Raw genomic sequence first — 16,255 nt, forward strand, 5'->3', positions numbered from 1 at the left:
CCTAAAATTGAATAAATATTCATTCTAAAGATGATTTTTGTTCATATTGGGTCGATATTTGACGAAACAAAAAAATCAGCGTTTGGAAGTAAAAACGCTGATTTTTTTTGCAAGTCATTTTTTGATCACTTTTAAGCCTAAAATTTAATAAATATTCATTCTAAAGTTGATTTTTGTTCATATTGGGTCGATATTTGACGAAACAAAAAAATCAGAGTTTGGAAGTAAAAACTCTGATTTTTTTGCAAGTCATTTTTTGATCACTTTTAAGCCTAAATTGAATAAATATTCATTATAAAGATGATTTTTGTTCATATTGAGTCGATATTTGACGAAACAAAAAAATCAGCGTTTGGAAGTAAAAACGCTGATTTTTTTGCAAGTCATTTTTTGATCACTTTTAAGCCTAAAATTGAATAAATATTCATTCTAAAGATGATTTTTGTTCATATTGGGTCGATATTTGACAAAACAAAAAAATCAGCGTTTGGAAGTAAAAACGCTGATTTTTTTGCAAGTCATTTTTTGATCACTTTTAAGCCTAAAATTGAATAAATATTCATTCTAAAGATGATTTTTGTTCATATTGGGTCGATATTTGACGAAACAAAAAAATCAGCGTTTGGAAGTAAAAACGCTGATTTTTTTGCAAGTCATTTTTTGATCACTTTTAAGCCTAAAATTGAATAAATATTCATTCTAAAGATGATTTTTGTGCATATTGGGTCGATATTTGACAAAACAAAAAAATCAGCGTTTGGAAGTAAAAACGCTGATTTTTTTGCAAGTCATTTTTTGATCACTTTTAAGCCTAAAATTGAATAAATATTCATTCTAAAGATGATTTTTGTGCATATTGGGTCGATATTTGACGAAAAGCAAAAAAATCAGCGTTTGGAACGTAAAAAAAAATCAGCTGATTTTTTTTGCAAGTCATTTTTTGATCATTTTTAAGCCTAAAATTGAATAAATATTCATTCTAAAGATGATTTTTGTTCATATTGGGTTGATATTTGACGAAACAAAAAAATCAGCGATTGGAAGTAAAAACGCTGATTTTTTTGCAAGTCATTTGTTGATCACTTTTAAGCCTAAAATTGAATAAATATTCATTCTAAAGATGATTTTTGTTCATATTGGGTCGATATTTGACAAAACAAAAAAATCAGCGTTTGGAAGTAAAAACGCTGATTTTTTTACATGTCATTTTTTGATCAATTTTAAGCCTAAAATTGAATAAATATTCATTCTAAAGATGATTTTTGTTCATATTGGGTCGATTTGACAAAAATAAAAAAAAATCAGCGTTTGGAAGTTTGGAAAAATGATTTTTTTTGCAAGTCATTTTTTGATCACTTTTAAGCCTAAAATTGAATAAATATTCATTCTAGAGATGATTTATGTTCATATTGGGTCGATATTTGACGAAACAAAAAAATCAGCGTTTGGACGCTGATTTTTTTGCAAGTCATTTTTTGATCACTTTTAAGCCTAAAATTGAATAAATATTCATTCTAAAGATGATTTTTGTTCATATTGGGTCGATATTTGACGAAACAAAAAAATCAGCGTTTGGAAGTAAAAACGCTGATTTTTTTACATGTCATTTTTTGATCACTTCTAAGCCTAAAATTGAATAAATATTCATTCTAAAGATGATTTTTGTTCATATTGGGTCGATATTTGACGAAACAAAAAAATCAGCGTTTGGAAGTAAAAACGCTGATTTTTTTACATGTCATTTTTTGACCAGTTTTAAGCCTAAAATTTAATAAATATTCATTCTAAAGATGATTTTTGTGCATATTGGGTCGATATTTGACGTAAAAAAAAATCAGAGTTTGGAGGTTCAAACTCTGATTTTTTTTGCAAGTCATTTTTTGATCACTTTTAAGCCTAAAATTGAATAAATATTCATTCTAAAGTTCATTTATGTTTGGAAGTAAAAACGCTGATTTTTTTACATGTCATTTTTTGACCAGTTTTAAGCCTAAAATTGAATAAATATTCATTCTAAAGATGATTTCTGTGCATATTGGGTCGATATTTGACGTAACAAAAAAATCAGAGTTTGGAGCTTCAAACTTTGAATACAAAAAAAAAAAAATAATTTAATTAAATTAAATAATTTAAAATTAATTGAATAAAATTAAATTTTTCAACTTTTTCAATAATTTAAACAATCAATTAATAAAAATTAATTTTAAAAAATATTTTATTTTATTTTTCTATTTTAGAAATTCAACAAAAATATTTTTAAAAGCTTAAAAAATTTTTAATTAAAAAAAATAAAATTTTAATTTAATTTTTAATTATTAAATTTAATTCAAAATTAAAAAATACAAAAAAATCAGGGTCGTTTGGAAGTAAAAACGCTGATTTTTTTGCAAGTCATTTTTTGATCACTAATTGAATTTTCACAAAGAAATTTTCTTACAAAATTTTATACAAAAAAAATGAATAATTAAATATTTTGAAAATTTTCACTAAAAACTTTAAAAGAAAAAAATATTAATTCGAGTCAAGAAAAGTTTATTATTGCTTTTATTTTGTTATAATCGTTAAAATTGACTTAAATAGGAATGTTTCGAAGTAAAATTCGAATAATTATTCGGAAGACTTTAAAATTTTCTTCTGTTCAGATCTTCTAATCCACTCATTGGTCGTATAAAGTGAATAACAAATCGCCAACAGCTTCACGTAAAACCAAACTCCGCTCAAATACGTTTTTCTAAAGAACTCGTATCCAACATCAGTTCCCGCAAAGAAGATAAAATTCGATAAAATCGCTGGAATCATGACATTAGTCGCAATCAGCGCATTAAATCTCAACAAATTATTCCCGCTCATGAATTTTTCCATTTTTTCTTTATACTTTTTCGACTCCATAAAACTGTACATCAAATTTTCGACAACGACACAGCAATAATTCAGCAAGGACCAGATGAAAATCGACTTGTACAGCCCGTGCCAGAGATAAATAAACGCAAAAGTCACCAAACTCGATAAAAATTTCCTTATTAACGGCGCTTTTTTGGGACAGAGTTGCGCATAGATGTATTTGAAGAGGAATTCGTACAATCCGTGGTCGAAATGTTTCCACATATCGGTGTAACGATTGATCCGGGCGATGCATTTGGGCCGATTTGGCATCGAAATGTTGTCAAATTCACCCAACGCGATGCCAAATCCGTAAAAAATGACATATTTGTGATGGAAAAACTGCCCCATGAGATATCCGTAGCCGTAAAGTCCGAAAGTTGTTAATTTTTCGAAGATTTGTTTGTGATAAAACTGGAAATTGTTGATGTACAGGTAATGTAAGGCAAATTGTGTGATGAGGAAGACTGTTAAACATCGTAAAAGGTTAAAAATTAAAAATTTTGTGCGAGAAAATGTTCCTGAGGAAATTTTTCCCGCGCTTTCTTTCAGCAACATCTCCCGATGACGCCCAAAAACGCAAATTGGGCCCATAAAAATCGTTGGCGGGTAAAAAATGTACCCGAGATAGTCTTTTAAGCCGTAAAATAAAGATTTTTCGCCATCCTCGATCTTGTCCATGGCGAAACTGACACATTTGAGCGTTTGCCAGCCCAGCGCGACATAAAGCATGTAGACTTTTTGCTCGTCAACCTCGAAAGTGTAGTAAAACATGTCCTCAACGGCATTTATATTCATCAAAAGCATCCAAAAACCGACGGAAATCCAAATTAAATACTTTTTCTTGTACCGGATCGTCCAAAAAAATAACAAGGCTTTGACTAAAAAGATGCAGGTTCCAACAGATCCGATTTGGAAATAAAAAAATACCGATCCGAAGAGGAAGGAGAACCAACTGAATTGCTAAAATCCATGAAAAAAGGTAAAATTTAATTTTTTTTAATACTTAAAAATACAAAAATTTACCTTAATTCTTGAGATTCGATGAATTTCTGAAGAAATCACGTAGAAAAAGTACCATTGGATCGTTTCTCGCACAAACAAGCTCCAAGTTTCCCATTCGTAGTCGTTGTTGTCGCGTTTTCTGCCGAGAAAATTCCATCCTTGGTCGAAATAAGTGTAGCCCGGTATTTCGGAATTGCACACCAATGACACATTTTTGATGCTTTTTAGCAATACGACGATGTAAAAGGTGAGAAAAGCAAAAGATTCTATTTTTGGTAAGTATTGTGAACTCATTTTAAATGAAAAAATGTTTTAATTTTTCTTAAGACATGATTTGTGAAGTCATTTTATTGTTTGTTTACATTTGGGGAGTAGGGTGACCAACTTGTCACATAGCAACAGGTGGTTTTGTAAGAATTTAAAAAAAAATGCTAAATAAAATTAAAATTCTATTTTGAAATCAGTTTCAGTCTGAAAAATAAAATATAAAATAGAATAATGAAATTAAATTAAATATTTTAATTTTTTTAATTTTCTATTTAGGCGAATAATTTCAATATTTTCATTTTTTGTCCCATGAGGATTTTTACGAGGGGGGGGGGAATAAAAATATTTTTTTGAATTTTTTGTTTGTAATTTTTAACGTTTTTAGACGTTAAACGATGATTCTTAACATTTATTTAATTTTTTAGCAAAATTTGAGGTAAAGAATCAAACAAAATTTTAAAAATTTGTTCGAAAAAAGAAAATTTGGTCACGTGACTTTCAAAAAAAATTGCTTTTTCGACATTTCAATAGAAAATGTCTTCAAATTAATGAATTTCAACATTTCGTGAAAAATTTTTTTGTTCGAAAATTTTAATATGAACATTAATTTTTTATTCATTTTTCAATATTTCCAAAATTTATCACGATTTTAATTCAAAAAATCGTGAAAAATTTTATTTGAATTGCAAAATTTTTCACGATTTTAAGTCAGCATGAGGAAGAATCGTTAAAAATTTTATTTGTTCGAAAATTGAGAAAATATGAATGGAAATCATCTTCAGAATGACTTTTTATTCAGTTTCAAGCTTAAAATTGCTCAAAAATTGACTTGCAAAATTTTTCACGATTTTAATTCAGCATAAGAGTCTTTGAAACAAATTTTGAGACACCCTATTAAAAATTAAATTTTTAAAAATTTGTGACATCGTAATTCAATTTAATCCATTTCAAATTAAATATTTAAATAAATTACTTCATATTTTATTTTTATTTCTGTAACTTTTCTTTATTAAAGTTCTTGATAAACATTTTACAATAAATTTTTCTTTTTTTTTTACTTTCATCATAAAAAGTACAATTTTTTCGTTAGATATAATTCAGCTTCAAACATAAAAAGCAACATTATTTTTTTTATCTCTTGTGAATACAAAAATATTTAGAAAATTTTTTCATGCAAAAAAAAAATATTATTTTTAAGGAAGAGTTTTAGTTAAAATTTTGTTGAACAAATGCAAGCAATTCTGGATCGCTATTGGCCGCTTCTTGGAATTTGGCGGGAAAATCTTGAGCAACTTGACGCAAGAATGATGTGATGATGTCGCGAGTTTCTAAAAAGGTAAAAAAAAATTAATTAGCAAAAAAAATAAATTTTTAATGAGAAAATATTTTACCATCTTCGCTATATTGCTTTTTAGCGAGCGCCGTTAAACCAATAACCGAAATTTTATCCATGAGAGGCAACAGGGCGTCATTTCCTTGTTGGTAGACTAATGCAAAAGCTTTGAAAATGGCTTGATTTTCATCGAAATCTTCACGTAGCGGAAGGTATTGGATGAAACTTGGTAAGACCTTTAATGAAAAAAAAAAAATTTTTTTGTTATTGTTTTTTTTAAATTAAAAAAAATAAATTTTAAATTAAAATTTTCACAATAAAAAAAAAATATTTAAAAAAAAATATTTTAATTTAAAAAAAATAATAAAATTAAATTTAAAAAAAAAATAATAAAATTATATTTTGAAAAAAATAATAAAATTAAATTAAATTTAAAAAAAATAAATAAAAATTAAAAAATATAAAAAAAAAATTAAAAAAAATATTTTAAAAAAAATAAAAAAAAAATATTTTAATTTTTTTAAAAAATAATAAAATTGAATTTTCAAAAAAAATAAATAAAAATAAAATTTTGAAATAAAAAAAATTAAAAAGGCAAAAAATAAAAATAATTTAAAAAATTTGAAAAAAAATTAAATTAAAAATTTAATACGAAAAATAAAAAAAAATAAATTAAAAAAATTAAAAAAAAAATATATTAAAAAATAATAAAATTAAAAAAAAATTGAATTTTTAATTAAAAAAAAATAAAATAAATAAAAATCTAAATAAAAAATTATTAAAAACTCACGTCATTCAATGGTACCAAGGAACTATTCGCCAAAATAAGTCTCGCTAATGCTCCACAAATATTATCTAACGTTCCAGCGTGCGACTCATTCGACACACCTTGCGACAATGCCGCCAAAATTTGTGGGAAATACTTGTGAGCAATTTCTCCTGCATACAAAACCATCTCTCCAAGTCCAAAAATCGTGTTATTACGCACCTCATCGTTCCGATCATTAACGCACGACAAGAAAATGGGCAGCAACGTGTCAAACCACTGCGACGACTGATCCTTCAACGCTTCAAAACACTCCGAAAGCACTCCAATGGCAAATGCGCGTTGCGAATCTGTCGTTTCATCCTTATGCTTCGTTTTTTCAATTTTATGAATGAAAAAGGGAAATATTTGACTGAAATAATGTGAAAATTCCGCCGGATTCAGCGCCAACCCAAATCGTGGCAAAATATCTCCCGCTTGTTCGATAATGGCTTCATCATATTCCGATTCCTCCGCGTCTTCATTTTGACCTGCTTCTTGTTCCTCGTATTGACAGGCGACTTTTCCGTTCAAAACATCCGTAATACATCCGAAAATCGCCTCTTTTTGACCATCAGCTGTGATTCCCGCGCCTTTGAGATTTCTCAGGATCTCATTAAACGCATCCAAGGCCGCAATAACAACGAGCCTTTCTTCATCGGTACGGATGAGTTCACTTAATTTCGGGATGAGGATCAACAAAGCACGTTGCGAACCCTCGATATCGCCCAATTTGAAGAGAGAAATGACAAATTGCTTCAAGGCTTCGACCGAAACTCGTCGAATGTCTTCATTTGGGAAATTGATGCACTTGTAAATCTCCTCAAAACTCGTTGCCAGGTAAGGAGCGAAGGCGGTACCTGTAAGTTGTGGTAAAATTGTAGATAAAATCATCAAAATTGAAGGTTGGGTGATGAAAATGACAATTTTTGATATTAAATATTTTTCAAAATTTAATTATATGAGTGAATTTTTTTTATCAAATTTTTTAAAAAAAAATTATTTAAAAAAAAATTTTTAAAAAAAATTAAAAAATCAAATATCGACTTAAAAAATTATACTTAAAAAATTTTTCATAAAATAAAATTTATTTTTCAAAATTTTTAAAAAAATATTTAAAAAAAAGTGTTAAAACACACTGAAAAAAACATTTTAAAAAACAAACTAAAAAGTAAAAAAAAAATTAAAAACACAAAAGGACAAAATTTTTTGGGCTTTTTTCATATTTTTTCAAGTTCCTTTGGTCAGCAATTATAAATTAAAAACTAAAAATGTGGAGTTTTATTACCCTTAATTTATCTTTTTAGTGCGTTTTTTTCTTCTTAAAAATTTTTTTTTTTACTTTTTTTTTTTTTTTTAAATTTTTTTTTTTAAATTTTTTTTGAAAATTTAAAAATTTTTTTTTTTTATTTTTTTTTAAATAATTTTTTTTAAAATTTTTTTTAATATATTTTTTAAATATTTTTTTAAATATATTTTTTTTTTCAATTTTTTTTTTCATTTGGAGCGGCCTCAATGCATGCTATGAAAGTGTTGTATTGGCCGCTCCAAATGAAAATCCAAAATAAAGTCCAAAATTTTTGAAAATAAAATGGGGGGGGGCAAAATAAAAAAAAAATTTTTGAAATACTTATTTTCATACAAAATGACAAAATGTTTGCAATTTTTTATCGTTGATCAACATTTTTATTGTTTTTTAATAATCTTCTTCGAAATTTTCAAATTAAAAATTGATTTTAGAAGTCATTTTTAGATAAAAATTAAATATCATAAAAAATAACTGTCATTTAATTTGAAAAAAAAATTTTTAATTTTATTTTTTAATATTTTAGAGAAGAAAATTTTTAAAATATGATTTTTAAAACAATTTTTTAAAATAATTTTTTAAAATTTTTTATAAATTTTTTTTTTAAAATTTTTTACTAAATAATTTTATTAAAATTAAAATATAATTTTTTTTATTTTTAAATTTATTTAAATTTTTTTTTTTTTTTTTTGCGCCCCCCCCCCCCATTTCATTTTTTTTTCAAAAATTTTGGACTTTATTTTTGATTTTCATTTGGAGCGGCCTCAATGTATGCTATGAAAAAGTTGTAAAACAAAAATTGTTACGTTTTTGATGTACAATACACTCATAAAGTTTGATTTTGAAAATTTATAATATTCAAAAATTGTCATTTTAATCGCCTAACCTTCAATTTTGACGTTTTTTACTAAATGTCTTGACGAGTGTGAGCTCAGATCAGAAAATTTATGATTTTACGTGAAATCTGAGAAAATTTTATGAAGATATTTCATAGATCATATTGCTCTTAAACCTCTCATTATGTTCAAAAGGTACGAAAAAATTATCATTTTGAAACATTTGAGACCCCGTTAAACTATATTTTAATGAAATTTTTTTTTGATCGCCAAAAATATTTTTTTCTTGCAAGTACCTGTATGTTCAGCTAATTCGCAAAGCGCTAAAATCGCTTCTTCCTTCTCGTCCATGTAGGCATTCTCCACGGAATATCCCGCGATGTCATCATCATCGTCCTCCTCGTCGTCCGATTGCTCAATATCGATTTCTTGGTTCTCGTCTTGCGGCTCAGGCTCCGTATCAACCACATCCAAGGCTTCGTCGTCCTCTTTGAACGTCGGAATGATGCCTTCGGTGCTTTTTACGCTTTCAATCATCATTCCGACGATCTTGTCTAACGGGACTTGTGCCATCATTTCGTTCACCGTAGCGGAAATCGACGCAAAAAGGTTGTAACAAGCCCTCCGAGTCTCTGGTTCCTCAACTCCTTGCAGCAGCGTAAAGCCAATGTTCATCGTATCATTCGCAATTACCATAAAATTTTCTTTTCCAATTTGTCTTGCGAGTGCCGCCAATGTATCTATTGCATGAGGACGTAAAGTTTCGATGTCAGGATCTTCGGTAACGACCAAATAGGGTTTCAACAACTCGATTAACTTCTGAAAGTACGGCACCATATTCGATTTTGCGGCATTTGTGGTGCATGTGACAGCACTCAGCGCTAATTCTCGCAAATGTACGGAGTTTTTCGGGTTTAAAGCTTCAATTAGACGCTCCATGAGCTCTGGCAAGTACGGAATTAGAGCGTCTTCTAAATTTTCGCAGTACGTTTCGAGTGCATAGAATACCCGATCGAGATGGGCAGGCTCCTCGCCGTTATTGGCAATGATTAAACACAATTCTTGCAAGAAACGGAAGAGAATCGGGAGGATTTCCGACGCATATTGGGAGATTTCTGGCTGGAGATGCTCCGAAAATTGCCCCAAAGCGAATAAAGCGGCATTGCGAACGATTGTCGTTTGGTCGACGATGCCAACTTTGATGCAGTCCAATAGGGGGCGCAAATATTTCGAGCAAATCGCTTCGGAACAACCTTCAGCGATGACGGCGATGCATAAATACGAAGCTTTTTTGTGTAAAGGGTTGTCGCCCTTCAACGCCGGCTCGAGTAAAGCTAAAAGACTCGGGATTAACTGCTTCGGAGGGACATTCAAGGCTAAAACATCCATCGTTTGAGTTGCACAGGTCATGGGCGTCGAAACTTCATTCGATCCGAAATATTCTTCCTCTTCGTCGTCATCTTCCACGGGACTCGACATGAGTTCAAACAACGTATGAATGATCCTATCGACCAATTTCAACTTTATAATCTGTTTTTTCCGCAAACGGATCAACCAACCAAGGTAAGTGACGGTTTTGACACGAACACTATCCTCTAATTCGGCATTGGCGACGACCGCGAGACAAAATTCGACGATGTGTTGCAAATGGGCGCCCACTACTTTGACATTTTCCTCCGCCAAGTTCTCTAAAATGTCGAAAGCGTTGATGAATTGTTCCCCGTCTTTGGCGGCGAAGCCATTTAAGGCTTGGAGAACGTATGGAATTGAGTCGGTGAACGTTCTTTCGGCCAAACTGTTGAGTTCCCCGAAGGAAAAGGGGATCAAATGCCCCACGCCGACCAAAATATGGTAAACTGTGTTGCTTGTCATGTTCCCGCTGGCAGCTGTAGCTGTCAAAACGGCCGAATACATCTGAAAAACTGCCTGCAAGTGCGGCACAAATTGATCCGGAGCATTATCCGTGAGTGTGGCGAAGGTTTGGGCGCCTAATTCGCTCGTCGCTGGGTCATTTGAGGCGATACTGTCAAAGACAAAGGACAAAACTTGTTGCTCCCATTCGTGATTTTTGCCAAATTCGTGTCGCACGAGCACGCCAACGAACGCGGTGATGGCATTTCGTGCGGGACGCTCCGTTTCTGTACTGATGGCACGCAACATTCCATTGCGGATGCTGAAAAATTAAGATTTTTGATGAAAAAAAATTTTTTTAATTAATTTTAATTGAAAAATTTACATTGCTTGATGTTCCGCGGCAACCAATTGCCAATTTTTTAGTTTGCCGAGACGTTTTCGGAGTAAAGTCGCCGCATATTGACGCACTTGAACGTCTGGATTGGAAACGACGAGGTCACAAAGCAGCGGAACTGTCTCCGGGCGCTTGAAGGCTTCTTGCAGCTCAGCTGTTGCCTGTAAAAAAATTTAAAATTTTATTAATTTTTGCATTTTTTGAGATTTCTGAACTGAAATAGAGCACATGGCATGAAAATTAAACAAATGACTCATAATTGACGAATTCTTTTGGAAAAAAAATTTTGTTCACGTATTAATCGTGCACGTACGAACAACGATGTAAGAAAGCACATGGGAAGGGAAAGACCGGGGGGATGTAAATTTTGCGAGACTTACCTTGGAAATAACCTCACTGTCAGCTACCAGCAAGTTTTTAATTATATTTTCCATCTTTTTTGCGTCTTTTGGGCGCGATTTCAGCAATTGATGCGAAGAAAATGGGCGAAAATCAAAGAAAATTCGAAGAAATTTTCAAAGCAGCTCAATTCCGCAAATTTTGCTGCTACTGTTTTCGGCTAAAAATATGCCACGATTTGTTTTCGGACGAATACGGTACAGTTTTCCGCGGGATTTATCAATTTCAGTCGTCTCAAATACTGTTTTTCGTATTTTTTGAATTAGCACAAGGCAAATCCTAACATTGAAGCAGAAAAATTAACAATTCCGAGAAAAATTGTCGTAAAAATCGAATTTTATGTGGAAAAAAGAGGAAATTTAGTTAATAAAATATTAAAAATTGCGAAAATGGAAGGCCCGCCAGCGCCGCAAGGTAAAATTTTGTCAATATTTTTTATATTTCTCGTAAAATTTGATGTTTTAAATTTATCCCGTATAAAATTTTGCCGATAATTTTTTTAATTTTCGTTTTAGATCAAAATCTCCGCAATATAATTGATAAATTGGCAGAGTTCGTTGCCCGCAATGGCTTGGAGTTTGAACAAATGACGCGAAATAAGCAGCAAAACAATCCAAAGTTTGCATTTTTGTATGGCGGCGAGTTTTTCAGCTACTATCAATGGCGTAAAGAGAAGGAACGGGAAAGGGAGCGACGTGAGTTTTGATTTTTTTTCATTTTTTTATCGAATTTTTGATAAATTTTATTTTTTTAGTAGGAAATATGCCTCCGCAGGGGCTCCAAACGGGTCAACCGCCTCCGATATGGCAAAATAATGCACCAACATTGCCGAATGTCTTGCCACAAGTGCAGCAGAATCCAAATACCGCCCAAATTGAGGCAATTAATGTACAACAAAATAAATTACGGGAACAAATTAAGCAGTCGGAGTTGAATTTGCAAGCGCAGCACAGTGTAAATTTCATTAAAAATTAATTTAAAAGGATTTTTTTTATTAAAAAAATTTTTTTTCAGGTCCTTTTAACGCAACAACAAAGCCAAATCGATGCCGCTGTGAAAATCGCTCAAGCTGAACTGCTGCAAAGGCAAGCGGATGAAGCGGGAATCAAACTTTCGGACTTTGATGCCGTTTTGCAGCCCATTATCGAGTCCTGCACGAAGGATAGCATCTCCAACGGTAATTTTTTGCTCATTTTTAGTCATTTTTCTATTAAAAATTCAAATTCAACGCAACCCTCCGTACTTTCCTTCGTATTTTTTGTTGATTTTTTCGTGATTTTATTCAGTTTCCCACTTTTTCTCACTAAACAAAAAATTTTTTTATGAAAAAAATTGATAATTTTCTTGTTATAATTGCAATTTTAGGCAAAAGCTGGATATTACAGCACACTTCTGATGAGTCAAAATGTCAAGTTGTTTCACAGTATCTTTTAAAGAAGTAATTTTTTGAAGAATTTTTTTTAAAACAAAACTTTTTTTGTCCTCTCAGACAAAATTTTCAGGTCTCCCCGTAAAAATTTTAACTTAATTCGCGTGTCGTGTTATTGTAATCAAAAAAATTTCAAATTTTTCGAGTTTTTCGTGATTTTTTTAGCATTTCACGTTGATTACAGTAACTCACACCAAATATTTTTTTCTTTTCTTCTCCATTTTCTCTCCGTCCATCAAAAAAATAATTAAAAAAAATCCAAAAAACGTAAAATTTATATGAAAAAAATATTAACGAACAACAGGGTCATGACCGAAGGTGCTCCATTTACACAGAAACTTCATTTGATTTATTTAGTAAATGATGTAATTCATCACTGGTAAGTTCAAAATTTAATTTTTTTCAAAAAGTTTTCTTAAAATTTTCATTTTTTCTTTTTAAAATAAATTTTTTGACAAATTTTAATTTTTTTCATGTTTTTTTCGTTTACAGTGTAAGGAAAAATTCTGACGAACTAAAGAAATTTTTGGAAAATGTCGTGATTCCAATGTTCTGTAATGCTCAAATGTGTAAGTTTTTAAATAAAATTTGCAAAATTTAAAATTAATTAAAATTTTTTTTAGGTGCTTCCGAGGAACAACGAGCAAAATTGACGAAATTACTCACGCTGTGGGAGTCAAAAGCGAATTTTTTCGACGCTTGTGTGATTTCAAAGCTAAAATCGCCGCCGTCGTCAATTCAGGAGTATCAAGCGAGTCTTTTGACGCAACATGCAGCTATTATTGCTCCATTGACACAGGCTTCGAAGGCTACTTATGAGAAGTAAGTAATTTGTTTTTAATGAAAAAAAATTTTTTTCATGAAATTTGATAAGAAATTTTTTAAAAATTTTCAATGTGAAAAATTAAATTTAAAAAAAAAAATTTTTTTTTGTAATTTTTGATGCATAAAATTGAGATTTTTATCAAAAAAAATTAAAAAATTACAAATTTTTTAAATTAAATTTTTTTTTTATAAAAATTTTTTTACAAATTTTAAGTAATTTGGTAATTTTTTTTAATTTTTTTTTCAACAAAATTATTTTTTTTTCCAAAAAAATTTTTTTGACAAATTTTTTTTAATTTTAAAAGATTTTTCTTTGAAAAAAATTTAACAAAATATTTTTTTTTAATTTTTTACAAATTTTTTTAATGAAAATTACCTTTATTTAAATTTTCATGGACAAAAAAATCATTTTCTTAAAATAATTTTCTTTCTATAATTTTCTAATTAATTTTTGAAAATTTTTTATAAGAGATTTTTAAAAAAATGAAGTTTTTAATTATTTTTAAAAATATTTTTTTAATTAACATTTCTATCAAAATTTTAATTTTTGTCTTATTTCGTTGAAGAAAATTAAATTTTCTAACCATAAAATTAATTTTAAAAATTCTCGTTATAAAAAAAAATAAGTATTTTTATTGTAAAAAAAAATAAATTTCTTATTGAAAATTTGCAAAAAATTAATTTTTGAAGATTTTTCGTCAAAAAAATTAAATTTTTCATATAAAAAAATAAATTTTGAATAATTTTGGTTGAAAAAAATAAATTTTTAATAAATTTTGTTAAAAATTTTAATCTTTTTCTTCATAAAAATATTTTTTAATAATTTTCCTTTAATATTTTTAGTTACCAACAACAACATCAAGTATTCGCGGATCACGCAGCTCGTCAAATCCAAATACTGGAAACGCAAAAACAGCAACTCGAACAACAAGGCATCCAAATGTTGCTTCAAAATCAGCAGCAACAACATCAAATTCCCGTCGTTGGTCAACCCGGAGGACAAAATCCCGTCTTAAATCCTCAACTATCGTCAATCATTCAACAAATCCAGATGCAACTGAGTAACGGAAACGCGAACAACGCCAATAACAACAGCAACAATCTTCCGCCGGGCGTTGCTAATTCGCCGCTGCGCAATATTCCAACGTTAGTGACACAAGCACCGCCCTCAAAAAATCCCCAACGCGACGATTTGTATTCTCACGTCGATTCGCCGCAACAACAACGCACGATGAACGATTACTCGCTACCTCCGCCGCAAATTCCCGACATGTCGAGACCTCCGCCGGGTATTTTCGATCAACCGCCGCCTTCGACAGGAAATTCTGCCGCAAATTCCGAACCGCCTCCTTCGATTGTTGAAGATTTGACGCCGAAATTGCCATATTTTGACCTTCCAGCGGGTTTAATGGTTCCTTTAATTCGTCTCGAAGATTACAATTACAAACCTCTGGACCCCGCGTTGATTAAACTTCCTGCTCCCGTGGCGCCGAGTGAACGTCTTTTATCCGCTGTCGAGGCTTTTTACGCGTTGCCATCTCACGAACGCCCTCGCGACGGCGAAGGATGGGAAAAACTCGGCTTGTACGAATATTTCAAGGTCAAAAATTCGGCAAAGAAGCAAAAAGAAGAAGAAATTGCTCAAGGAGTGCGTGAAAGATCCCGTTCTCCGACTCCGATCGATCCGGCGCTTCTTAAACCGCCTCGAAGGAAAAATAAAAGATGTTATCGGTCGAAAAGTCGCACCCGAAGTCGTTCCCGATCCAAGAGTAAAAGTAAATCTCCGTCGCCTGCGATGAAATCTCGTTCGCCATCACCCCCGAGTCGCAATAGAAATCGCCGACAACGATCAATTACACCGCCGTCGCGTCACAAAAACATCCGCGAACGAGAAAGATCGATTTCGCCGCCGATGGCGAGTTTTGCAGGAGCTTCATATACGAAAACTGCAAGCGAATTCATCGAAGAATCGAATAAGGGACATCAAATGTTGATGAAAATGGGCTGGGGAGGCAGCGGAAAAGGACTTGGCGTTGCGGCACAGGGAATCGATCAACCAATTTCCGCGGGAGAAGTTCGCGATAAGCAGGATTTGTACAAAGTAAGTTTTTGAATTTCGAAATTTATTCGAACTTTCGATATTTTTCATTTTAATTTTTAAGAATTTTAATAATAAAATTAAATTTTTAAGAATTTTTTCGCAATAACTTTAAATTTAAAAATATTTATTTTCGAAGGAAAAAATTAATTTCGAAAAAAAATTTTATGTTCGAAAAACAAATTTTATTTTCGAAGATAAAAGTTTTAAAATAAAAAATTTTCATTTTCGAAAAAATTCTAATTTTTGAAGGAAAAAAGTGAAATTTTTATAAAATTCTTACGCAGAAAAAAAAATAAATCAAAAAAGATTTTCGAAGAAAAAAAACTAATTTCGAAAAAAATTTTATTTCGAAAAAAAAAATTTAATTTCGAAAAAAAATTTAATTTCGAAAAAAACCTATTTTTCAAGAAAAAAATTAATTTTTAAAGAAAAAAAAATTTCGAATAAGTTTTGTTCGAATGATTTTCAAAAAAAAAAAAATTTTTAAAATATTTTCTGAAGAAAAAAGAGTTTTTTTTAACGAATTTTCGTATAAAAAAAATAATTAAAAAAATTAAAAAATTATTTTTGAACTATTTTTTTAATAAAAAAAATTTACTAATTTTTTTTTTTTATATTTTCAGGGAGTCGGAGCATCAACGCAAGCCGATCCATATGAAAGTTTTCGTCGAAATAAAGCCAATAGTTTTATTCATCGCATTCGATCACGAGACGAACGTTCTTAAGACAACAAAAAATCATCAAACCTGCATGAAACTCTCGATTTTTGTTAAAAAATTGTAAAAAATTGAAATAAAAAAAAAATCACAAATCACTTTAAA

General features: G+C 30.3%; 3 protein-coding genes across 3 annotated transcripts; 1 reads left to right on the forward strand and 2 right to left on the reverse strand.

The window, feature by feature from the left end:
* Positions 1 to 2,526: 2,526 nt before the first annotated feature.
* Positions 2,527 to 4,241, reverse strand: LOC134830630 (protein-cysteine N-palmitoyltransferase Rasp-like). Its single transcript, XM_063844175.1, has 2 exons — positions 3,907 to 4,241; positions 2,527 to 3,843 (listed from the first exon to the last, which is right to left on the reverse strand). Exons 1-2 carry the CDS (start codon positions 4,177 to 4,179, stop codon positions 2,608 to 2,610), a joined length of 1,509 nt encoding a protein of 502 aa, XP_063700245.1. The 5' UTR covers positions 4,180 to 4,241; the 3' UTR covers positions 2,527 to 2,607.
* Positions 4,242 to 5,142: 901 nt separating this feature from the next.
* Positions 5,143 to 11,231, reverse strand: LOC134832847 (importin-4-like). The gene is made up of 6 exons (XM_063847043.1): positions 11,061 to 11,231; positions 10,669 to 10,841; positions 8,729 to 10,605; positions 6,276 to 7,150; positions 5,544 to 5,721; positions 5,143 to 5,480 (listed from the first exon to the last, which is right to left on the reverse strand). Exons 1-6 carry the CDS (start codon positions 11,112 to 11,114, stop codon positions 5,359 to 5,361), a joined length of 3,279 nt encoding a protein of 1,092 aa, XP_063703113.1. The 5' UTR covers positions 11,115 to 11,231; the 3' UTR covers positions 5,143 to 5,358.
* Positions 11,232 to 11,376: 145 nt separating this feature from the next.
* On the forward strand, positions 11,377 to 16,192 carry LOC134830371 (calcium homeostasis endoplasmic reticulum protein). Its single transcript, XM_063843825.1, has 10 exons — positions 11,377 to 11,493; positions 11,595 to 11,774; positions 11,834 to 12,033; positions 12,094 to 12,256; positions 12,445 to 12,517; positions 12,813 to 12,887; positions 13,001 to 13,077; positions 13,132 to 13,330; positions 14,177 to 15,434; positions 16,058 to 16,192. The coding sequence occupies exons 1-10, from the start codon at positions 11,469 to 11,471 to the stop codon at positions 16,157 to 16,159; spliced, it is 2,352 nt and encodes a 783-aa protein (XP_063699895.1). The 5' UTR covers positions 11,377 to 11,468; the 3' UTR covers positions 16,160 to 16,192.
* The last annotated feature ends 63 nt before the right edge of the window (positions 16,193 to 16,255 follow it).

The sequence above is a fragment of the Culicoides brevitarsis genome, chromosome 2 (genome assembly GCF_036172545.1).
Source record: "Culicoides brevitarsis isolate CSIRO-B50_1 chromosome 2, AGI_CSIRO_Cbre_v1, whole genome shotgun sequence".
NCBI classification, from domain to species: Eukaryota; Metazoa; Arthropoda; class Insecta; order Diptera; family Ceratopogonidae; genus Culicoides; species Culicoides brevitarsis.

Coding starts and splice junctions, on each gene's coding strand:
- LOC134830630 (XM_063844175.1), bottom strand. CDS start 4,179: ATGAGTTCACAATACTTACCAAAAATAGAATCTTTTGCTTTTCTCACC. Junction 3,844..3,906: donor ATCGAATCTCAAGAATTAAG/GTAAATTTTTGT, acceptor CATGGATTTTAG/CAATTCAGTTGGTTCTCCTT.
- LOC134832847 (XM_063847043.1), bottom strand. CDS start 11,114: ATGGAAAATATAATTAAAAACTTGCTGGTAGCTGACAGTGAGGTTATT. Junction 10,842..11,060: donor ACAGTGAGGTTATTTCCAAG/GTAAGTCTCGCA, acceptor ATTTTTTTACAG/GCAACAGCTGAGCTGCAAGA. Junction 10,606..10,668: donor GCCGCGGAACATCAAGCAAT/GTAAATTTTTCA, acceptor TTAATTTTTCAG/CATCCGCAATGGAATGTTGC.
- LOC134830371 (XM_063843825.1), top strand. CDS start 11,469: ATGGAAGGCCCGCCAGCGCCGCAAG. Junction 12,257..12,444: donor GAAGGATAGCATCTCCAACG/GTAATTTTTTGC, acceptor TTGCAATTTTAG/GCAAAAGCTGGATATTACAG. Junction 12,518..12,812: donor TCACAGTATCTTTTAAAGAA/GTAATTTTTTGA, acceptor AACGAACAACAG/GGTCATGACCGAAGGTGCTC.